Source organism: Camelina sativa, chromosome 5 (assembly GCF_030686135.1).
Source record: "Camelina sativa cultivar CO46 ecotype springtype chromosome 5, ASM3068613v1".
NCBI lineage: Eukaryota > Viridiplantae > Streptophyta > Magnoliopsida > Brassicales > Brassicaceae > Camelina > Camelina sativa.
This window is the reverse complement of record NC_141884.1, coordinates 20,267,636-20,291,269: the sequence shown is the minus strand read 5'-3', so window position 1 is coordinate 20,291,269 and position 23,634 is coordinate 20,267,636. Positions and strand designations below refer to the sequence as shown.

General features: G+C 46.7%; 2 protein-coding genes and 2 pseudogenes across 3 annotated transcripts; 3 read left to right on the top strand and 1 right to left on the bottom strand.

Moving 5' to 3' along the window:
• The first annotated feature begins 73 nt into the window (after positions 1–73).
• On the top strand, positions 74–2,721 carry LOC109132862 (meiosis-specific protein ASY2-like). The gene is made up of 3 exons (XM_019245298.2): positions 74–923; positions 1,003–1,757; positions 1,834–2,721. The coding sequence occupies exons 1-3, from the start codon at positions 74–76 to the stop codon at positions 2,719–2,721; spliced, it is 2,493 nt and encodes an 830-aa protein (XP_019100843.2).
• Positions 2,722–5,724: 3,003 nt separating this feature from the next.
• On the bottom strand, positions 5,725–6,267 carry LOC147944067 (uncharacterized). Its single transcript, XM_087512445.1, has one exon. The coding sequence runs from the start codon at positions 6,265–6,267 to the stop codon at positions 5,725–5,727; it is 543 nt and encodes a 180-aa protein (XP_087368571.1).
• Positions 6,268–7,210: 943 nt separating this feature from the next.
• LOC104789303 (pentatricopeptide repeat-containing protein At5g46460, mitochondrial pseudogene) lies at positions 7,211–9,484 on the top strand (annotated as a pseudogene).
• Positions 9,485–9,659: 175 nt separating this feature from the next.
• Positions 9,660–22,969, top strand: LOC109132992 (disease resistance protein RPS6-like; annotated as a pseudogene). The gene is made up of 5 exons (XR_015557226.1): positions 9,660–9,808; positions 20,205–20,404; positions 20,532–20,804; positions 20,906–21,232; positions 21,663–22,969. The product of XR_015557226.1 is annotated as a disease resistance protein RPS6-like (transcript).
• Positions 22,970–23,634: the final 665 nt, after the last annotated feature.

Here is a 23,634-nt window from a genome sequence, read left to right as displayed (position 1 = left end):
GTAATCTGCTCCGATCTCTCTTTGTATTTATTTTGTTGTTCCACTTTTCTTCCGCACTCTCCGAACTCAGGATATGGCGAGCACATCGGAACCTGCCTCTTCGCCAGAAATCGAAAGCGAGCAACTAATTCGTCATACTTCCAAACGAAGAACTCTCAACCCTGAACGATCCGCGCAGATCGGGGAGTCAAGTAGACCGGCCTCCGAAGTCCCACCACACCTGGTTCGCTGTTCAACGGGAGCTTCATCTTCACAGGTGAACCCAACCTTGCCATCATCAGTTCGTCACGAAGGGGTGAATACCGAACTGACTCCGGAAGTACTTTCACAAGAAGAAGATCGGTTCGTACCCCTAGGATTTTCGATCGAAGATATCGATCCCTTGTATGACCATGAAGGACGAATTGGAGGCAAAAAGAGTTCGAGTTCGACCCAAACTGTGAACGACATGCTGAACTCGTGTGGTTTATTTAACAGCAACGTCACAATTTTGATTCCGCGAGAGGACCAACGCCCCTGGAACCCCCCGGAAGGGTATATATGCTTGTACGAGGGTTACTTTACCGAGTGTCGCCTCCTGTTCCCAATCCCAGAATTGATATCACTTTACGCCCAAAGACGGAGGATAGCAATCTGCCAGTTCGTAGCCGGAGCCATTTGTAACTTTATGGCCGCCCTTACCGTAGCAGCCGAAGTCGGAGTCAACATTGGAAATAAATGTTTTGAACAACTATCCAGTTTTAAGTTATCAAAGAGTCTGCACCGCTGGGAAGTGAATATGAGGCCGGCACACAATTTCCTTGCCGGTAAAAAAGTGAACAAATTCAAGAAGTATGTGGACCACTACTTCTACGTCTGTGTCGACCAGTACTCACTCGCTAATCCGTTGGATTTTCAGCGGAAAGTGTGGAATGAAAATCCTGGTAGACTTATATTTCTAGTATATTTTAATTGACTTCGGCACCTCTGACCAGTTTTAACTTTTTCTTGTCTTGCTTCCAGATCGTCCGTTTTGTGCAACGCGCCTAGCTCCAAACTATCTCCCTGTCAGAGACGCTTTGCTAACCGGGAACAATCGTCGGTGGGAGTTTATCACTCGTATCCCTATCGAAACAGCAATGGGCAAAGCTAGGACAAATTTTCCAAGTTTCGCCAGTTCGCTAGGACGATCTACTGGATGCCGTGTCGTGGAACCCAAAGATCTCCAGATTGTTCGCCGAGACACTCAAGCTGCCATTGAAGCCGAGATCGGTCCATCCCAGGGTCTAACCGAAGTTGATCCTACCCCGGACCAGACCGTCGCCGACCCTATTCAGACACCAGGAGAAGATGTCGAGCCATCAAATGTTGCAGAGGGAGATACCCTTCCTTTGGCTTTAGAGAACGCCGATCCTCCAAACGAAGAACAAGACGTTCCTCAACTTGAAGCTGGATCTAAAAGGAGGAAGAAGAAGAAGAAGAACAAGGACAAACAAATCAGAGACGAGCCAGCCACCGATGCGCGACCATTACCGAATCGCAAGCGCTCGGCCGAAGAAGCCGGACTGGAGTCTGCCGATCGATTTCGCCTGGAAAGGAAAGATGATAAGACAAATCACTTCGCCTATTACTATTTTGGCAACTATCCCTTGGTGACCAATCGCGAGGCTTCGGGCGAGCTTTTCCGGACCCTGAAGACTTCCAGCCGAATCCTTCCGTCAGCGGACGAATTGGAATTCAAACAAGCATTCCTCGACGTCGCTGAATCGCACTTAATGGTTCGCCTTACTATTCTCATCAACCTATTGAAGTTTTATTTAGGTAAAAACTGACGTATATTCTTTGAATCCACAGACTGCCGCCAAGATGAATACGCTGACTCAGTTGTATGATAGGCGAGTCAAAACCAATAAGGGGTCCGAGCTTGAACTCAAAAAGGTGAAAGAATGCGCAGAAGAGATCCGAGTCGCCAGCAGAGCAAAGGACGAGAGAATCAAGGAGCTTGAAGCTCTTATCGCCGAAAAAGATGGCATCATTGCGAACTCCGAACTGAGGATTAGTGAACTGAACTCCCGAACGCTTACTCTCGAAGAAGAGAAAGTCGAACTGCAAGAGTCATGCGATGGGTTGCAGGTCCAGCTCAATTTCGAAGTTAAAAGACTTCGGTGGGACCGTTGGGAGAAGGTGGAGCGAACAGCGAAGAAAGCGCAGACCCGATTAGACAAGGTCAAGGCCTATCTAGTCGAACAGGCGAAGGTTCGCCCCCTGGAAGATCTGCTGAACCAAGCCACCGGAGTACAGGAAGCTGTACAATATCTGATTGAGAATGGGGCCGTCATTCCTGAGGAGCGAATCAAGGAGATTGACGAGAAAAAGGCCGAAGCCGAGGATACTATCAAGGCGATCGATGTCCTCGAGCTGAATGAAAATGACCTCGGCATGTCCCCGGATCAGCTCGGTGATGGATTTCCTCCCCCCGAAACGACGGCTCCGGAGTCCGTTGAACATCCATTTGGCTTGAACGCCGAGAGTTTTCAAGCAGATCTGACCGGCGCCTTACTCAAGGCGAAAAGAAAAAGGACTACTGATCTGCTTGACGAATCTGAACAGAAGGCCAGAGCATTGGAGACTCATTCCGAGGATTGGGAAAAGACTGGGTTGCAACTGCTATGGCCAATGCCGAAACGACTCAAGACGAGCATTCGTGAGATTGTTGCGAATGGCGCACCAGTTTGGAATTAGGATGTTTTATTTGTTTATTTAATTAGACCTAGCTGCAATGTAACGGGCGAACTTGAATTTTGCTTAGAATAAAACTTTTATAATAATAAAAGATTTGCTTTGCTACTCTATTCTGTACTTAGTCATTGCTTTACTATCAGAGGCGAGACGTCTCCCGGCTTACAACAGACAATTTTTATTAATTGATGATAGAAAACATCGACTCGAGCCTCAAAAGTTGGCGACGAAGTGTGTTTAGTCGGAGAGCGAGATACTGGGCTCGGCTTATCTCCTTTGCTTTAGTTCGGATGCCGGATTGCGAAAATATTCTCAGGGTTCGGCTAACCGTTCCGCCCAAACTAAAGTTTGGGTGCGAAATAAATACTCTGGGTTCGGCTTACCCCAAAAATAAAAAAGCGGGTGCGGAATAAATACTCTGGGTCAGGCTTATCCCTACATAGGAAAGTCAGGTGCGAAGTAATAACTCTGGGTTCGGCTTATCCTGAAAAATAGTGGGTAGTTATACGAGCTGACCACCTGGCCAGGGTGTCAATTCGTAATTACTTAGTCCAAATCGGGCTGAGGTATACATGCGATTGTATACATATCTTTTTTTTTTTTTTTTTTTTTTAGGAACTTCCTTTTTTCGTCTTGGAAATAAGGGACGCGCTTCATTAAATGCGCTACGAGGTCTTTGAGAGTTATTCTCGGGACCTAGCGAAAATTTCGCTGCATTCTGATTGGTGGATTCAGCGGCGGTTAGTTCTCCTAATCCTGTATAAATAGGATTGAGAGTTTGGGGGATCATTCTAAACTCCACAACTTTCCAAAATATTGAAAGAAAAAGATGGTAACTACTCGATCTGCGTGGCTGAGACGGGCTCGGGAAAGGATAGCCGCTTCAGCGAGCAGTTCCAACCGAACTGAAGCTTCGGAAGATCCCTCCGCCCAGGAGAGCGTGGAGACGTTCCGAGTTCGCGCACCTGTCCCTTATGTCGACATGACGGGTGCAGAAGGGAGCCTCGTGTGTCAGGAACTCCGAAGGTATCGAGCTCGCCGCTATAGGCTGGGGACTCACCTTATGGCGATACGCCGGAGATTGGCCGAGGTCTGTCGGCTTTATCGTTTGGACAGGACTATTCGGGTCTTGAACGAAATAATCGCCGAAGGTTTCTTCTTGGAGAAGTGGCGTATGACCGGGCTACTTGCCGCGCGAACGGCGTGCCAAGAACTAGTGGCAAGTATGGAGGTGCCTGTCCTTTTGGAGGCCGACTGTCAGCCTCTCGAAGATACTGCGTACCCGTTTACTGTGGATATCTGGGCCTACCGAGCTTCCGTAGAAAAGTTAAGGCGGTACGCCAATTTCCTTGAGTCAGCCGGCCCGATTTTCCGTGAGAGGCACTTGGTCGAGGGCCCGTGTTCCTTCTTGGAAGACCTGGCGTCAAGAGGCGTCGAAGTTCCAAGGGAGAAACTGGAGACCCTGAGGGAAGCTCGTCAGTTCTGGCGATCCGAACTGGACAAGGTAGCGGTGGAGGAACCATTGGCAGACGATCTGTCGGGTCCGCGGCCTCCACTTCGTCTGCAGGATCACCCTAGACGCTGATGGTGGAACTTCGACTGTTCCGAACTCTGAATTCGGACGGTCTTTTTCTTTTCTCATCTAGGACCCCGAGTCGTCGAAGGGGTTTTCTCCCTTTGCGTCTCTTTTCTCTGTTTTTTATTGGTCATCGCTCCAAAACATGTAATGGGGATTGACTTAGTTATAGAGACTTTATTTTATTTGGAATTATCAAACCGTGTAAGGGAAATTAAATGCAAGTGAATTTTGGAATATGGTCGATATTTTGTACCCCGGCTTGCCGCCGATCTGAATGTGTTTGAAAATAAGAAGAAGTTTTTTAACTGTTAAAAACTTTATTAATGTAGTAGCTGCATTCACTTAATCTTTAAAAGATAAGGAATTGCCTACGTACCCCGAAGTGGGGATCAAGCCAACCGTAGTTCGTATTACAAATGAAAGATAAATGGAGTTCGGATTCCCGAAAACTCCTAGATAGAGTCGTAACAATGACTTAGCTGTAGTAACGTTTCAAGTGGGCCGCGTTCCACGAGTTTTGATCCGTTCCCCGGCCATGGTTACGAGTTCATAAACGCCCGAACGAACTGCTCTAGACACGAGGTATGGACATTCCCATCGAGCGCTGAGTTTACCGGCGTTTACTTCCTTGGTGTTCTAGAAAACTTCTCGCAGAACCAAATCACCTTTGTTGAAACGCCGCACGAACGGTCTTATTATAGTATCGAGCCGCTGCATCTTGGTAGTGTTGCACCCGAACTAGAGCTTCGTCGCGCAACTCTTCGGCAAGATCGTTGTGGTCGATCAGCATCTCGTCATTGAGTTCGGGATTATCGACCATCATAGTGCGACGAAGTGTCGGGACTCCTGCTTCGGCCGGGGCAAGTGCTTCGAGACCATATGCGAGGGAGAAAGGGGACTGTCCCGTGCTCCGCCGAGGGGTTGTGCGGTATGACCACAGCACGCCATCCAGGTGATCTGCCCATGCTCCTTTCCTTCGACCGAGTCGTTTCTTGAGCCCATCAACGATCGACTTATTCGTGGCTTCAGCTTGACCATTTCCTTGCGGGTATCGAGGAGTCGAAGTGCTGAGACGGATTTGCCATTTCGTCAGGAAACGTCTGGTGATCTCGAGGTGAATTGGGTACCGTTGTCGGTGACAATCTCGTATGGAAGTCCGTGGCGACATAGGATGTTCTTCCATATGAAGTTGGTCACGTCTAAGGATTGGATCCTTGTGAAAGATTCTGCCTCCACCCACTTTGTGAAGTAATCGGTCAGCACCAGGACATACTTCTTGGATTTGGATGCCGGCAAAGGTCCTATGGCATCCATGGCCCAGCGCATAAAAGGATAAGGGGCGGTCACAGGACATGCCGCATTGGTCCGTGGCGCTGACAAGCTTCGCATTTGGCCGCGAAAGTTTTGCAATCGGCCATCATGGTAGGCTAATAGTGTCCATCCTTTTTGATTTTAACAGCGAGTGCGCGTCCGCCAGAATGGTTGCCACCCTCGCCTTTGTGCACCTCCATCATGATACGTTCGGCTTCGTCACGAGTAACACAGGTAAGGAATACTCTCGACGCACTTCGGTGAAATAGCTCACCGTCCAAAAGGATGTACGTAGCACTTCGAGCCTTCAGTCGTCGAGCTGCCCATCGGTCTGTCGGGACGATGCCTTCAGAGATATAAAGTTTGATTTCAAGTTGCCAATCCTCCGGAGGTTTGGTGATGTCTGTCATATCTTCTATTGGCTCGTCGACTTCCATCGGGACTGAGTCGTCGCTGATGACGGCGATCTGGCTGTCTGGATCAATGCTGGGAGCGTCGATGCATTCAATTGGAATAGTACTCCGTAACTCGGGGTCAGAGCGGTTCGCCAGAGCTGCGAGGGCATCGGCTGATGCTTTCTCGTTCCGCGGGACCTTCGTCAGAGAGAAAGATGTGAATTCTCCGGATAACGTGCGGACCAACTGTCGATATGCTCCCATTCGTTTGTTTTTGGCGTCGAACTCTCCGCTGAATTGGCTGACTACGAGTTGGGAGTCACAAAAGACCTGCAGGTGTTTGACTCCAAGTCCTTGGGCTAATCGGAGTCCCGCGAGAACGGCCTCGTATTCGGTTTCGTTGTTCGACGCTTTGAATTGAGCTTTAATGCCTGCTCGAGGATTTCACCGGTGGGGGATCGGAGGATGAGTCCCACCCCGGATCCTTGATTCGTTGACGAACCGTCGACGAACATCGTCCATTGCTCCACCGCGGGGGTGGGGTCGTCAAGCGCGGGCGATAGTTCGGTGATGAAGTCAGCTAGAACTTGTGACTTCAGACTTGGGCGAGAACGGTATTCAATATCGTACTCGCTGAGTTCGACTGACCACTTCGCCATGCGTCTGGATTGGAGAGGACTATGGAGGATGGTTCGGAGTGGTTGGTCAGTAAACACGACGATAGAGTGCGACTGAAAATAGGGTCGCAGTTTCTGTGCTGCGACGATCACTGCAAGGGCCAGTTTTTCCAGCGTGGGGTATCGTGATTTCGGGTCGTTTAGTGCTTTGCTTGTGTAGAAAATGGGCTTTTGGTCTCCGCGATCATCTCGGACTAACACTCCGCTGACTGCCAAACTGGAAACCGAGATATAGAGATATAGTGTTTCGCCGTCCTCCGGTTTGACAAAAACTGGGTGACAGGTCAGATATTCCTTCAACTGACGAAAGGCAATCTCGCATTCCTCGTCCCAATGGAAATCCTTATTCCCACGAAGAAGTTGGTAAAAGGGGAGGAACTTGTCCGTTGAGCGGGCGATGAAACGATTTAGAGCGGCGATCCAGCCAGTTAGGCGTTGTACTTCTCGCTTGTTGGTCGGTGACGGAAGTCCTAGTATAGCTTCGATCTGCTTAGGATTCGCCTCTATTCAATTGTGAGAAAAGCTTAAAACACCTACGTTGTTTGTGGCCGTTACAAGTATGAGTTGTAGCGCCATCTTTCAACGATTCAAGTTTCGAGCTTTCTCCATTTCGTGCTTTGGTTCTCACGTTGTCCATGAGCAATGGTACAGGAGCTTCTCAGTTGCTAAGGAGTTTCAGAATCGTGAAGTTTCGATATGTAATCACTTGTTGAACCGAAGACTCGACGAAGCACGAGAGATCTTCAATCAGGTTCCATCTCCTCATGTGAGTCTTTACACTAAGATGATCTCGGGATACGCGAGGAACAATAGATTGGTTGATGCGTTGGATCTGTTCGTCTGTTCGACGAAATGCCTGAGAGGGATGTTGTCTCGTGGAATTCGATGATCAGTGGTTGTGTTGAGTGTGGAGATATGGATACTGCAGTGAAGCTGTTCGATGAAATGCCTGAGAGAAGCGTTGTTTCATGGACAGCGATGGTGAATGGGTGTTTTAGGTCGGGTAAGGTTGATCAAGCGGAGAGATTGTTTTATCAAATGCCTGTGAAAGATACTGCAGTGTGGAATGCGATGGTTCATGGGTATTTACAGTTTGGTAAAGTAGACGATGCCTTGAGGTTGTTTAAGCAAATGCCTCGGAGGAATGTGATTTCGTGGACGACAATGATCTGTGGGTTACACCAGAATGAGAGGAGTGGAGAAGCTCTCGATTTGTTCAAGAACATGTTGCGTTGTTGCATAAAATCTACTTCAAGAACGTTCACTTGTGTAATCACCGCTTGTGCAAATGCTCCAGCGTTTCATATGGGTATACAAGTTCATGGCTTCATCATCAAGTCTGGGTTTTTATATGAAGAGTATGTATCTGCTTCGCTCATAACATTTTATGCAAACTGCAAAAGAACAGAGGATTCTCGGAAGGTGTTTGACGAGAAGGTTCATGAACAAGTTGCTGTGGGGACTGCTCTACTGTCAGGTTATAGTCTGAATAAAAAGCACGAAGATGCGTTGAGTATATTCTCTGGGATGTTAAGAAACAGTATCTTACCAAATCAATCGACATTTGCTAGTGGATTAAACTCTTGCTCTGCTTTGGGAACATTGGATTAGGGTAAGGAGATGCATGGAGTTGCTGTGAAGCTTGGTTTAGGAACTGATGCCTTTGTGGGTAATTCTTTGGTTGTGATGTACAGCGATTGTGGAAATGTGAACGATGTCGTTTCAGTGTTCATTGAAATCTTCAAGAAGAGCATTGTGTCATGGAATTCCATTATTGTAGGCTGCGCGCAGCATGGACGAGGAAAGTGGGCGTTTGTCATATTCGGTCAAATGATTCGCCTAAACAAAGAGCCAGATGAGATCACTTTCACTGGCTTGCTCTCTGCTTGTAGCCATTGTGGGTTCCTACAAAAAGGAAGAAAGCTGTTCGATTACATGTCAAGCGGAGTAAGTCATATCGAGAGAAAGATTCAACACTACACTTGTATGGTTGATATATTGGGAAGATGCGGGGAACTGAAAGAAGCAGAAGAACTTATCGAGAGCATGGTTTTGAAACCTAATGAAATGGTTTGGCTGGCTTTGCTTAGTGCTTGTAGGATGCATTCTGATGTAGACAGAGGCGAGAAAGCTGCTGCTGCTATTTTTGATCTGGACTTGAAATCAAGCGCTGCTTATGTCTTGTTGTCAAATATATATGCTTCTGCTGGTAGATGGTCGAATGTATCGAAATTGAGAGTTAAGATGAAGCAGAAGGGGATCATGAAGAAACCTGGGAGCAGTTGGGTTGTGCTTAAAGGGGAAAAGCATGATTTCTTTTCCGGTGATCGACCACATTGCGTGAGACTATATGAGAAGTTAGAGTTTCTGAAAGAGAAGTTGAAGGAACTTGGCTATGTTCCTGATTTTAGATCTGCTTTGCATGATGCAGAAGATGAACAGAAAGAAGAGATGTTGTGGTATCACAGTGAAAGGCTTGCTATTGCATTTGGGTTGATTAATACAGTTGAAGGAAGTACAATCACGGTGATGAAAAATCTACGGGTTTGTGAAGATTGCCACTCAGTGATTAAGTTAATCTCAAGAGTTGTGGGACGTGAGATTGTTTTAAGGGATTCAAGTCAGTTTCATCATTTTAAGGATGGAACGTGTTCTTGTGGGGATTATTGGTAGAAAAGTGACTTGGGAATTTTGACTGGTGACGCGAGAAGGTCGGATTAAACATCTGATCTTAGTGTAAGAATAGAGGCTATAAACATGGTTTTGACTTTTGTGGTGATGATTAAGTCAAGATCTAGTCTAAAAGAGGTTCTTAAGTGGAGATAGGGCTGTAAAGAGAAAGAGTAGCAGGTCGAAACTGCCGGTGGTAAGCATTTGTGATAAACTACATAGACTACTGTTGATGTCCAATGATTCTTTGTCTGGACAAACGGAAACTATTAGACAAAATAGTTGACTAGATTATTTTCTGCAGATGAAGATGGGAGGACTACTCAAGAAACTACTGAGTTGATGATATGCACCCAGTCTGCAAGATACATTGGACTATAGGAGAGTGCGTCCTATTAGGATCATGTGGGAATTCCCCTTGCAACATTCCTTCTTCAAGAAACTTCAATGTTATTTAGGTAACCATCTATTATGTAAGCTCCACATTGATCGTGTCATTGACTAAGGAACTGGTCCAATTGGTAATTCTAAACAAACCTCCTCTCCAGTTTCAAAGCAGTTATGAAACAGAAACTATGAATCGATTCTTCAGCTCTATTATGTCTGTGGACTGTAGTTAAAATTTAAATCAGTTGTGGCTATCTTATCTTGAAGTCCACCATTGTTCTCGCTATCTTATCTTGCTATGTTAAGATAGCGAGAACAATGTTAGATCTAATTAAGAATCTAGGAAATGAGACATTCGAGAGACCATAGAATATGAACAAGCTCTGTTTTATGGGTTAGAATATTGTGAGAACTGAAAACGAGCTTCTCCTTCCGAAGTGATTTAAATGTGGAGGAGCTTATCGCTGTTAAGTAGTTCCGAACTGAATTGAGAGAGTTTTTGAATATTTGAATTTGTATTGCTTTTTTTGGAAAAATATTGGATCCCTACAAGTGACCCCCCCCCTTACATATTTATACCGACCAATTTATTACCTAATCAATGCACAATTAATAGGGCACGATTTGCGCGGTCTAATTAATCCTCTTGAATGCGGGAATCTTTGACCGGGCCCGAGCTGCGAGCTGACCAACACGAAGCATCTTCACGCTCTCTTCCTTTCTCCAGGCCTAATGGGCCGATCAGTAATACGCTCTTGGCCCATTAGACAAGCCCGACCTAGGCCTTCTTGCCTATTGTCCGAGATGACAGATCGTGGGTACAACAGTTGCCCCCCAAGTCTCCCAAGCTGAACAGTTCGGGGGACTTTTTACCTTCAAGCGATCAATTTCGGGAAACTGAATAATCCCCATATCTCCACGATTTGATCGTGGTAATGATGGGATTTTCCTTCCCGAACAAGCCTCGGGCCCCACTAGGTGGCGTGTTAACTATAAGAGAGAGAGAAAACGGTGCGAGACCTTTCACTTCCCCAGGTAATCATTACTCCCTGGTTCCGTGTATAAAGGTAAACTCGACTTCTCTCTTTCACTCTTAATCCCCAATTGTACTTGTGTTTTCCGTTCTCCGATTTTCTCTCTTTTCCTCTGTAAACTTCTTTACTTTCGCCGGAGAATCCTTCACTCTTCCTTTATTTCTTGCTACTTTTACCGGAAAAGCATGTCTCCGCCGAAATCCTCATCGGGAAAAACCGCAAAACCCTTGATTCCGGGCGTTTTCGGCCCCCACCAGCCGTCGATTCTCTCTGCGGAGAGCATAGCCGAGATTAGAGGATCCACCGGGATTCCGTCGGAGGTCGAGATCAGATTCCCGGAGGCTCATGAGTCTCCGGAGAACCCCCCTCCAGAGTACTGCTGCGCATTCGAGATATTCTTCTCTGCGTGCGGTCTGTCATTCCCCCTTCCCGAACTCATTGTGAAGATGATGTTCGAACTGGGCTTCGCTCTTCCCCAGATGTGCCCCAACTTTGTTCGGACTGTCTTGTGCCTTCAAACTCTGGGGGAGGAGTTCAACAACCAGCTGTCGTTGGCCGACTTCCTCCAGGTGTACACGGTGAAGACTGGTCGTACCAAAGGCACGCTTTACGTAAGCCTGCTTGCCGGGCTAAAGGTCTTTGACGACCTGCCCGAGAAGGATGAAAAGTGGCGGAAGTCCTATTTTTTCTTCCTGGTTAACGAGCTCACTTTCGGCCACCGCGTGAGTTTGCACGTATCGAAGTGGACTTCGAAAATCGGTAGAATGGAGTTCCTTGCTAGGTCCAAGTTAAGTGTTAACTGTTTCTTTTTCAGATCACTTCGAGCGCGGATTGCTTTGCCCCACATTCGCAGAGTTCTTCTCGAGGTTCTGCAGGCAGGGACAGATCGCTTGGGATTCTTTTTCTTGCGAAAGGATCAGAGAGTCCACGGCGAGGCTCGGAAGGCGTTCTCTCGTTTGTTCCACACCCTTGAGCGTTTCGGAGATGAATTACAGGGAAGAAAGGGCGTGCCGAGCTGCCGAAAAAGAGGCAAAGAAACAGATGGCGATGGCCCTCGCCGAAGGCAAAGCTCGCATTTCTAACAAGAATTCCTCCGGCTCCTCCATTCCTGAGGTGAACGGGACTTCCGTGCCTCCAACTGGCTCTCCCGAGCTTGGTACAGAATCAGCCAGGGCTCCTGCTGTCCCGCTTATTCCTCCCGTGATTGTCATTGCTGATTCTAGCGACGAGCCACGGGAGGTCGCTGCTTCCCCCCCAGCACCGAAGAAAACCTCTGCTGAGGCCTCCTCTCAGCAAACTGATTCATCGAAGAAGAGGAAGGAGCCTGAGACCGCCTCCTCTTCTCGTGAAAAGGGGCGAGCCCGGACTGGCCCATTATGGGATGAGCGAAGTAGATCTAGCTCGAAAGACAGGGGTCCCTCCTCGGAGAGGAGATCTAAGGAGGCCCCACCGCCTAAAGACTCCGGAGACTCCTCTGGAAGAAACCCTTTGAAGGAACAACGCCCTTTCGCCTGAGGTAAATTTTTCTGAGATGCTCTTAATTTTATACCTTTGACTGTTCGATAGTTGATGACTGAAATGACTTGCTCAAAAATATTTCAGTCCCCCCTGCTTCCCCAGCCGATCTAATGAGGAGCTACATTCGGCTCGGAGTTTAGATCCCGGCATTTGCTGACATGACCGAGGTCAATCGTGCGAACTTCTTCCGCGTTGCGGACAAAATCGGCGAGGTAAACATCCTTTGGTCTTTATTTCTGTTTCTTTCTATCATTTTATCCGTTTTTGACGAGCTGAATTTTTCAGCTTATGATCGAGTTCAACTCCTCGGTGGCGTCCTACGAGGACCAGCTGTTCGTCTCCCCGTCCTCTTCCGAGGTGAATCTTCTTCAGGAGAGGATCGCTGACCTAGAAGCCCAGGTAAAAGAGTACGCCAGGCTGGAGGCTGAGAATGCCTAACAAATCCGAGCGCGGATGAAGAAGGATGAAATAGAGGTACTCGACCTTGGGGTTGCCAACGAAGACCTCTGAGACAAACTGAAGAAGGCGGGGAACCTTTACTTCGAACCGGCGGAGGACGAAGGCGGCCAAGAACAGGTTGCACGAGATCGAGCTCCGCAATCAGCTACTCGAAGCTGGCAACAGCTGCGAGATTGAGAGGGTGCGAAGGGAGGAGAGGCAGGCAATGAGGCGGACTCTCCGTCCTCTGGTTGAGGAGGTGAGGGTCACCTTCGAAGAGAGGGAGAAGCTAGCTCCGCTTCAGGTCCGAGCTGCTGAGATTAGGGCGAACCGGATGCTGATCGAGGAGATCGCCAGAGGAGAGATCCAAGACATGGAGGCCGAACTCGGACTCCTGAAAGCTGACGAAGAGGAGGTGGACAAGAAGGTTTCGAAGGTAAATCCTCGTGACCTCGACCTCTCAGTATTCTCAGATCTTTTGGCGGATACACCCGATCTCTTGTGCAGCGAGAACCCGCTAAGCGTCATAATCGGCGAGTCCGGCACTAATCTCGGCAAATGTCAAAGCAGGGAATGGACGATTTTCTGGCGAACACCAGGCCGGAAGAGGAGCTCGCAGAGATGGGCTTGGCCCTATCCGAAGCGGCGTCTGATCCCGTTCTTCCTAATCCTTAGTTTTCGTTTTGGGGTTGTTTTGGCACGGGTTGCCCCCCTGTTTGTAGTACTTATTTTCAGACTTGTTTTGGAGTGTTTTGGTCGTGGTGACCACTCCAAAATTTTTTTTGTTTTGTCATCTTAAATGCGAACTTAATTTCCGCAATCTTTTGTTTTAAAAGATGATATGAGCAGGAATAAACACGAAGTAAGAACTTCGGTTAAGTAGTTCGAAAAGATGACACCCCAACTTTAATAAGTAAAGTTGAGTACGAAGTGGATACTTCGGTTTAGATAAGAAACTAAGTTTTGACTTTACTAAGTAAAGTGGAGTACGAAGTAAGAACTTCGGTTTAGAGTTTTCGCAACGTTAAGCTTTAAAGTAAAGCTGAGTACGAAGTGAAAACTTCGGTTTAGACCTGCGAAGATGAACCTCGGCTTAAATGATATATGCAAAGTCAAACTTCGGCTTTTTTTTTTTTTTTTTTTTTGAGAAACCAATATTAATAAAAAAAAGTTTAAGAAAACTTTAAATTTTATTAATATGGATAGCTGGACCCGAAGTGGGCTGCCTACGTACCCTTATCGGGATCAAGCTAAGTCGTAGTTCTATACAAATAAATTAACTGTAAAAGAGTTTAAGGTGCAAAGAATTCCAAGACCTCGGGACTGGTTTTCCCTCTGAGTCCTCGAGCTGATAGACTCCATTTCGGACTTCGCGAGTAATTCTGTACGGTCCTTCCCAGTTAATTCCCAGCTTTCCTGCATTGAGCTCCTCGGTGTTCTCGTAAACTTTCCGGAGGACTAGGTCGCCAACTGCCAAGGGTCTGCTTCGGATTTTGGAGTTATAGTACCGAGCTACTGCGTTCTGGTAATTCTGGATCCGAACCAAGGCCTAGTCCCGACGCTCGTTGATTGTATCGAGAGTATCCTGTAGGAATTCTTCATTCTCCTCAGCTCGGAGTGGGTTTAGCGAGGTACGGATTCCGAGCACTTCTATATCGGCTGGGACTACGGCGTCAACTCCGTAAACCAGGGAGAAAGGTGTCTCATTAGTGGCCCGACGAGGTGTTGTTTGGATCGCCCAGAGGACGCCCTGAAGTTCGTCCGGCCAGCGCCCCTTGCGAGCATCGAGCCGTTTCTTCAAGTTGGCAAGTATGACCTTATTCATCGCCTCGGGTTGCCCATTACCTTGTGGGTAACGAGTAGTTGATTTACTGAGTCAAATTTTCCACTTCGCGCAGAACTCTTCGAACTTCGAGGAGATGAACTGTGGACCATTGTCCGTGATGATTTCACACGGGACGCCATACCGATAGATTATGCTCTTAAGCACGAACTGCTCCACTTCGTCACTTGTTACTTTCGCATAGGCTGCCGCTTCTACCCACTTGGAGAAATAGTCGGTAAGAGCGAGCACGTACTGAACTCCTCCTGGTCCTCGATGTAATGGACCGATGATATCCATAGACCACCTCATGAATGGGTAAGGTGCGGACACCGAAGACAGGAGCTCGGCAGGTTGATGAATTGACGGGGCGTACTTCTGACACTTCTCACAAGCTCGAGAATATCTTTCGCAGTCCGTGACCATGGTAGGCCAGAAGTAACCTTGCCTTTTGATTTTGAAAGCCAGAGTCCGACCTCCGGAGTGATTTCCATTGGGACCATCGTGAACAGCTCGCATTAGCATCGCAGGCTCACTACCAGCCACGCATGTTAGATACGGACCAGCTACACTTCGGTGTAGAAGTATTCCGTTGTGAAAGCAGTACCACGCACTGACGACCTTGAGTTTCCTAGCTGCCCATTTGTCGGCTGGGAGTTCCCCTTTTTCCAAGTAAGCCCAGATCGGGCTCCGCCAGTCATCTGCCCCCCAGCTATTAGAATTCGTGCCGCTCGAAGTAGCATGTGGGATAATAGCTTGATTGGCAACCGGTGAGCTTGCCGGTTCCGGAATTTGACTCGCGTCTAGCTCTGCCAGAGGTGGCTGAACGTCCATTGGAGTAGGCATAACGGGGGCTGGGTCCTTTGGTGGCAAAGAGTCCGCAGACGTCTTGCGAGCTGCCTCCTCTGCGGCCAGCTGCTTTTTCATTGCCCGGGTGACGACGTTTGAGTTTTCTAGTCGAATGCTCGGATATTGGATAACTTTGACGGGGATAATCCTGGTCGTCGCGGGATCCGAAGTGGACGCCAAAGATGCTAAAGCGTCCGCAGCGGAGTTTTCACTTCGTGGGATCTTAGTGATTTCCAAATCCTCGAACTTAGTGACTAGTTCCCGAGCTGTGGACAAATAAGCCTCCATACGACCATCCTTTGTCTCGTACTCCCCCAAAAACTGGTTGGTGACCAGCTGTGAATCGCAGAAAGCTCGGAGTTTTCAGACACCAATCCCTACTGCGAGGCGTAAACCAGCAAGGAAGGATTCGTACTCGGCTTCATTGTTGGACGCACTGAAAGCCAAGCGAAATGACTGCTCGATCACTTCGCCTGTAGGGGAAGTGAGGCGGACCCCAATTCCTGCTCCCGACTTGGAAGAAGCACCGTCGACATACAACGTCCATGGGGCTTCGACATTGTTGCTAACCGAAGAGGCTAGTGGGAGTTCGATCAAAAAATCAGCCAGCACTTGCGCCTTTGCACAAGTTCGAGTCCGGAACTCGATGTCGTATTCACTCAACTCGACAGACCATTTAGCTAGCCTCCCGGACTGGCTCGGACTATGTAATACCGTCTGTAGTGGTTGCGTCGTCAGGATTATGATTGTATGGGACTGGAAGTAAGGCCGCAGTTTTCTTGCCGAAGTGACTACTGCTAGGGCCAATTTTTCCATCATAGGGTACCTGGACTGCGCCCCAGTAAATGACTTGCTGATATAGAAAATTGGTCGCTGCTCCCCCCTTTCCTCACGAACCAAGACTCCGCTGAATGCACTGTCCGATACGGCGACGTAAAGAAAGAGCGGTGGTTCAGATAGATAGGCTTTGAGCTGAGCGAACGCCTCCTCGCATTTCGCATCCCATAAGAAGTTTTTTCCCCCTTTCCGTAACAGCTGGTAGAAAGGGAGGCATTTGTCCGTAGATCGAGAAATGAAGCGGTTGAGAGCTGCGATCCGTCCGTTAAGGCGTTGCACCTCGCGCAAGGTCCTAGGAGAACTCATAGACAGGAAAGCATTAATCTGCCTTGGGTTCGCTTCAATTCCTCTTTCCGTGACGATGTAACCCAGAAATTCCCCTGATGGGACTACAAAGGTGCATTTCGTGGGGTTAAGCTTCATCCCGAACTGATTCAGGATGTCGAAGCAGATTTTCAGATCAGCGAGATGCGAGCTAGCTTCCATTGATTTTACCAGCATGTCATCGATGTAGACTTCCATGGTCTTTCCGAGTTGATGCTCAAACATTCGATTCACCAGTCTTTGGTAAGTTGCTCCCGCATTTTTTAACCCAAAAGGCATCACCTTGTAGCAGTAAATCCCGCGGTCCGTAATGAATGCAGTCTTCTCCTGGTCGTCCGGGTTCATAAGGATTTGGTTGTAGCCAGAGAAAGCATCCATGAAAGACATCAGCTCGTGACCCGAAGTGGACTCAACTAGCCGGTCGATATGCGGAAGTGGAAAGCTGTCTTTGGGGCACGCCTTATTCAGGTCGGTAAAATCAACGCAGACTCGTGACTTTCCATTCTTCTTTTTGACTACCACTGTGTTTGCGAGCCACTCATGGTACTTTAATTCGCGTATCTGTCCTGTCTTCAGTAAACGTTCAACCTCTTTATTAACGATTTCAGCTCGCTCAGGACCCAGCTTCCTTCGCTTCTGCTTTACAGGTCGGAACGTAGGATCCACATTCAGCTCGTGGGAGATAACTTCTGGACTGATGCCGGGCATCTCGTCTACCGACCATGCGAAGGTGGCCATACTTTCTTTTAGGAAGGTTATCAGACTGGCACGGAGCTCGCTATCCAATCCCACTCCGATCTTGATTTCCTGATCCGGGAACTTATCATTGATGAAAATGGACTCAGTGAGGTCACGTTTTAACTGCTTCCGAACTGGATTCTTCGGGACCTCAAGCTGTGGTTGCTATTGGATCAGGAGCTTGTGACTTGCAAGGTAACAGCTCCTTGCCATCCTTTGGCTTCCTAGAACCTCCCGGACTCCGTGCGGGGTCGGAAATTTGACGCACTGATGGTACGTTGAGGCCACTGCCTTCATCTGGTAGAGCCAGGGAGTTCCCAAAATAACATTATAGGCCGCAGGTCGGTCGAAAACCGTGAACTCCACCATTTTAACCACTCCTTGAGTGGACACCGGTAATGTGATCGTGCCCAAAGACATTGAAGTCTCGCTAGTGAACGAGACCAAAGGTGAGGGCGGTCCTACGATGTGTTCTTTCCCGATATCCATTCTAGTGAGCGTTTCGAGGAAAATCAAGTCTACCGAACTCCCAGTGTCAATTAGGATTCGGCAAACCTCGTGGTTCGCCACGTCAAGTGAAATGACGAGTGCGTCATCGTGCGGAGTGTCCAGCCCCTCAGTTTCCTTCTAGGATTGCTTGCTCCTACCTTAGCTCGCTTCGGCTGGGGACTAGTGAGCTTCCGCTGATGGTCTTTGATCGCAGTGATGGAGTTCCGAAAGAGACGCGGTCCCCCATTATCACGTCGATTCTTTTCTTGGGGGTTTCATTGTCGTCGGACTGCTTTGATTTTTTCGAAGGTGGAGCATCTTCGTCCACCTCGGGAGTCGATTTCTGCTCTAACTCCTCGATTGTTACGTTTGGCATTTCCCCCGCCACATACTTGTCTGCGAGGAGGTGCATCAGCTTCTTACAGTCACGAGTGGAATGACTGTTGGTTTTGTGGAGCTCGCAGTACGTGTCCTCATCTCGGACCCACTTGTTACTTGGGAGTACGCCACTCTTGGAGCGCGGTGAGAATGGCGGTTTGGACGGTGAATTCTTTGGAGAATTCTTTTTAGGAGATTGAGCGACTGCGAACGTGCTCGGCCCGGACTTCGGAGTCGTAGGCGGAGTCTTTTTGGCAGGCGCTTCGAATCGTGGTTTTCCTGTAGGCGGAGCGTTTTGCTTTTGCGCAGCGGCGATTTTGTCTTCCTCCGCGACTATCCAGTTCGAAGCCCGGTGTAATGCATCCTGAATGGTTGGGAACCGATTCACGGACAGCTCTTCGTGGAAACGAGATTCATGCCAGAGGCCGTTCTTAAGCGCGGCCAGGGCGGTGGAGTATGAGAGTCCTGGAATCTTGACCTGGATCTCCTTGAACTTTGTTATGTAAGACCGGAGAGACTCTCCAGCCTTTTGGCTTAAGTTCCAGAGTTGAGCATCTGTCACCGCGGTTTCGATCAAGCTAGAATACTGCTTGACGAACGAAGTTGACAGCTCGGTGAAATTTGTTATGGAACCGGCTGCTAAAGACGCGAACCAAAGCAGTACCGGTCCGCAAAACGTCTCTGCGAACAGCTTGCAGTACCCAGCGTCTACTTCATGGGGCTCGAGGTCCACCCGGCTAGCTGTCAGCAAGAAAGTCTTAAGATGATTGGTCGGATCTCCTTTTCCTTCGTAGCTCGAGAACTTAATTTTGCCAGTATCTTTGATGCGGACTCGGGCTATTTGATCGGAAAAAGGAGTTCACCTCGATTCCTCGATTACTCGACATATATCCGGAGCCGAAGTGGTTGCACTGTGCATCACAGACCGCATATCCCGGATTTCGCTCTGCATGCGGAAGATCTCGGGATTGGTAACATACCCCGGAGTCGAAGTGTTTCCAACTACAGGGAGAGGAAGACGGACTGGGACCTCGGAAGATCTGATGACGCCGGGCTGAACCGGAGTGTGGCCATCACCAACCAATGGTGGCGCTGTTTGCGTGTTGATTTGATGCGGGAACGAATCTCCCGGGGTGACATTTGCTGCTGCCACCTGCGAGGTAGATGGTGGAGTCACACCGGAGAAATCCAAAGCACGTCGTCGTGGGTTTTGGTCAGAGGACAGGAGATCGACCCGATCAGCGTACGCGCGGTGGGAGGCTGAGAGGTTTGCTACGGTCGTCGTGACTTCCTCCAGACGAGCGGAGATTTGACCCTCCAAGCTGTCAAAACGTTCAGTAATAGCGGTGGAGGCGGCTTGCTGACGGTCAGACTTCTCAGACAAGTCCTGCAGGAGCTTCTGGATCACCTCCAAGGATGCCTGATTGGGAGAGCTGGTTGCCATAGTGGTGGTTGTGTGGAGTGTGTTTGTGTATGAAATCGGAACTAATGAGAGTCAGGCGATAACTGCCCCTCCTTCTAGCGCCAAATGTGAGAACTGAAAACGAGCTTCTCCTTCCGAAGTGATTTAAATGTGGAGGAGCTTATCGCCGTTAAGTAGTTCCAAACTGAATTGAGAGAGTTTTTGAGTATTTGAATTTGTATTGCTTTTTTTGGAAAAATATTGGATCCCTACAAGTGACCCCCCCCCCCTTTACATATTTATACCGACCAATTTATTACCCAATCAATGCACAATTAATAGGGCACGATTTGCGCGGTCTAATTAATCTTCTTGAATGCGGGAATCTTTGACCGGGCCCGAGCTGCGAGCTGACCAACACGAAGCATCTTCGCGCTCTCTTCCTTTCTCCAGGCCTAATGGGCTGATCAGTAATACGCTCTTGGCCCATTAGACAAGCACGACCTAGGCCTTCTTGCCTATTGTCCGAGATGACAGATCGTGGGTACAACAAATATGATAATGACAAATTACTATTTCGCTACATCGCTTGTCTCTTCAATTTCGAGAAAAAGATGACATTGAGCTGCTCCTTGCAGATAGTGGCTTGGATGTTAAAGTTGCGCTTGATAATCTAGTTGATAAGTCCCTCGTACATGTAAGATTGAATATTGTCGTGATGCACACTTTGTTACAAAAACTAGGCAAGGAGATCGTTAATGCACAGTCCAAGAGTCCTGGAAAACGGGAATTTCTTGTGGATTCGAGGGATATCTGCAATATACTTGAAGATACTACTGTAAGTTTTTCGTGTCCTTTTCATAGATCTCATATCTGGAAGACTACATGAAGTTTGATGAAAGATATGTTTTAGATGATTGTTAAGCTAATGATTGTCTCTTTCTTATTAATATTATGATTTTCAGGGTACTAATAAGGTTTTAGGTATATCTTTAAATATGGATGAGATCGATGAGTTGCATGTACATGAGAATGCCTTCAAAGGGATGCATAATCTCCTTGGGGAAAAGGTCAGACAGCACTGACCCGATAGCTTCGACCATTTGCCCCCTAAACTCAGATTATTGTGGTGGGACGGATATCCAATGAAAAGTATGCCTTCTAATTTTCGACCTGAAAAACTCGTCAAGCTGAAAATGGAGAATAGCAAGCTCGAAAAGTTGTGGGAAGGAACTCGGGTAAGTTTTGAGAATAACTGTTATATCGTTCGTTGCGTGATGACAATCATGTTACGTGATGTGTAACTTCTACCTTGCACTGTGTTTTTTGTTGAGTACAGAGGCCTAGATGTCTCAGGGAGATTAACTTGTGGGGATCTGAAAATCTAAAAGAAATCCCAGATCTTTCAATGGCCACCAGTCTAGAGAAACTTTATCCTGGGAATTGCTTGAGTTGGGTGGCGGTTCCTTCCTCTATTCGGAAGTTCAATGAACTGACAGAGTTGGGAATGTTAGAATGCAGAAATCTGGAAGCTCTTCCAATCGGCATGAACTTCGAACCTCCCAAATGTCTCCATCTCAAGGAATGCTCACGTTTCACTCTTGAGAATTTTATTAACTTTCGTGTGGAAAAGATAAGGGGTGAGAAGCTAGGGCAGGGAATGCAGGTATTGTATGTAGTTCAAAAACTAACGTTTTCTAAACCTCCTTTACTAACGATTTTTGAGAAATCATTATTGTTTTAAGTTGAGTTTGATGAGTGATGTGTTTAAGTTTGTTTAGGAGCTAAACTATTGTTCAATACCATTATAGTTAATTATTAACATATTCTCAATGTTTTTATATAGTATGGCGAGAGAAATCTTGCATTGGATGTTAGCTAGCAATATTTTCAAATCGTACAGATTAATCCAGTCCAATGTCAATAGTTTTTAAATTTACTACTTTTCAAACTTCAACAGCATAATTTTAAATTGTGAATAATGTAGTACAATTATCTGCTAAACAGAGGAAGTAGATTTTATTGGTTTAATTTGATGGGGACTTCATTTGATGTCATTTTGTTTAACATCTAATTTTTTTTTTTTTTTGGTTCAGCGGCTTATACGCATGGTAACGATGCTTCCCGATTCTTTGGCTGTGCTGTTTCTCTCGGATATCCCGAGCATGGTTGAGCTTCCCTTCTCTATTCAGAATCTAAATAAATTGACGGATTTGATAATTACGCGATGCGCAAATCTGGTGACTCTTCCAACTGGAATCAATCTTGAATCTCTCGAACGCCTCAATCTCAATGGATGCTCACGGTTGAGGACCTTTCCTGATATTTCAAGAAACATCTCATCTATCGGTCTATCTAGAAGAAACAGCAATAGAAGAGGTTCCTCGGTGGATTGAGAATTTCTCTAAGCTCAAATACCTAGTGATGCAAAGATGCAGTAAGTTAGAATAAGTATACCTAAACACTTCTAAACTGAAACATCTCGAGTTGGAATATTGTGGGGCACTAACTGGAGCTGATTTGACTGTCTATCCAAGTGGTTTGGCAATCGAAGCAGACATATCGAGACAAAGTTACCAGTCCCCGAGGAGGCTTCCTCTTCAGTTCCGGTTAATGCTGTCCCGAAAGTCGATTTCAGTTTCATCGACTGCTTCAACTTGATTAAAGAAGCTCTCTTTCAACAACTCTCTGTCGAGAAACTCATATTGTCTGGTGAAGAAATGCCTTCATACTTCACTTACGTTACTACTGGAGCGACTTTGGCTATCTCTCTACTTGAAGCCCCGCTCTCTCCACCTTTCTTCAGATTTAGGGCTTGTGCTGTGGTTGTTTTCAACTCTAAACCCACCTTTGGTGCCATTGGGGTATCTATGAAGGTAAACTGTCGGTTCAAAGACAGACTCGGGAACCACTTTGATTTCCCTCATCAACAAGAGTACTTCTCGGTATATCAGAAGGGTAGTCTTCTTTTTTTTATTAGACTGTTGCATCTCTTTAAAGAAAGAAAATGCTTCTCCAGCTGAAGTGAACTATGATCACGTGGATATACAGTGTCATATGAGTAGTGGTAACTCTAAGTTTGAATTAAAAGAATGGGGTATACGACTTTCTGAGGAATGTTCATCACTGGAAAACCGACTTTGTAACCCAGTCACTCTTCCACGTCGTTGTGAAGCCGATGAAGACAATAGGGGTTAATGATTGAGTGAAGGATCTGGAGGAAGCTATGTAGTGGCAGAGAGAAGCAGGAAGCGAATGCATGTAAGCATTAAGCTTGAACTGAACATAAATGTCTAAATCTCACATTTCCTTTTGAAAATCATGCGGTAACTTTTGTATTGTTCTAATGAGTACTTTTGTTGGTTTTAATGAATACAAGGAGATACGGAAGAGATTCTTCACTGTTTCCCTAGCTTGACAGACATGTTCAAGTAACCCAAAAGTCTCATAAACCAAAGACTTATTTTATTTTCAGATCAAATATAGAAGCATCTAATTAAGAACCTATCAATAGTTTCTGCCAACAACCAGGTTTGAGTGGTGATTTCATATGGTGCCCATTGGTTTCTATTTTGATTCACTTTGTGTTTATAAAGTTTCTCAGTTCCTTCTACACCATTATTGAAACCTATTTATTAATAGCTTTGGACAACACAATTGATTATACACAGCAAGCCTGAACGAACTTATGGATGTCTCTGTTTCAGATAAAATCTTAGTCGAGTTACTTCCAAGATTGTGTGAAATTTTTCCTTCATTTATTGCTAGAGAATCTTTTCGAACTAAATTTGTGGAGTTTGAATCATGCTTTCTTTATAAATTTATAAATCATCTACATTATTTATAAATTTTATTTTTGTTATTAAAACCCTGATTTATATCCAATTACAAATCTTTTATTTATATTACTATTTTTTTTGGCAAACAAAAATTATAATGCTTTCATTGAGAGTTGAACTCAATTGAGAGTAGACATATGCTCATTAAGCAAGGTGGCGGTTGAGGCGTTACAGAGACAGAGGATACATCATGGTGTAAAGACACTTCCACGAGTACATTGAGAAATTT

What these genes read in the sequence shown, in the direction of transcription:
- LOC109132862 (XM_019245298.2), top strand. Translation starts at nt 74, where the DNA reads ATGGCGAGCACATCGGAACCTGCCTCTTCGCCAGAAATCGAAAGCGAG. An exon ending in AGTGTGGAATGAAAATCCTG is followed by an intron (nt 924 to 1,002) that starts GTAGACTTATAT and finishes TCTTGCTTCCAG; the next exon opens with ATCGTCCGTTTTGTGCAACG. An exon ending in TCGCTGAATCGCACTTAATG is followed by an intron (nt 1,758 to 1,833) that starts GTTCGCCTTACT and finishes TTGAATCCACAG; the next exon opens with ACTGCCGCCAAGATGAATAC.
- LOC147944067 (XM_087512445.1), bottom strand. Translation starts at nt 6,267, where the DNA reads ATGGGAGCATATCGACAGTTGGTCCGCACGTTATCCGGAGAATTCACA.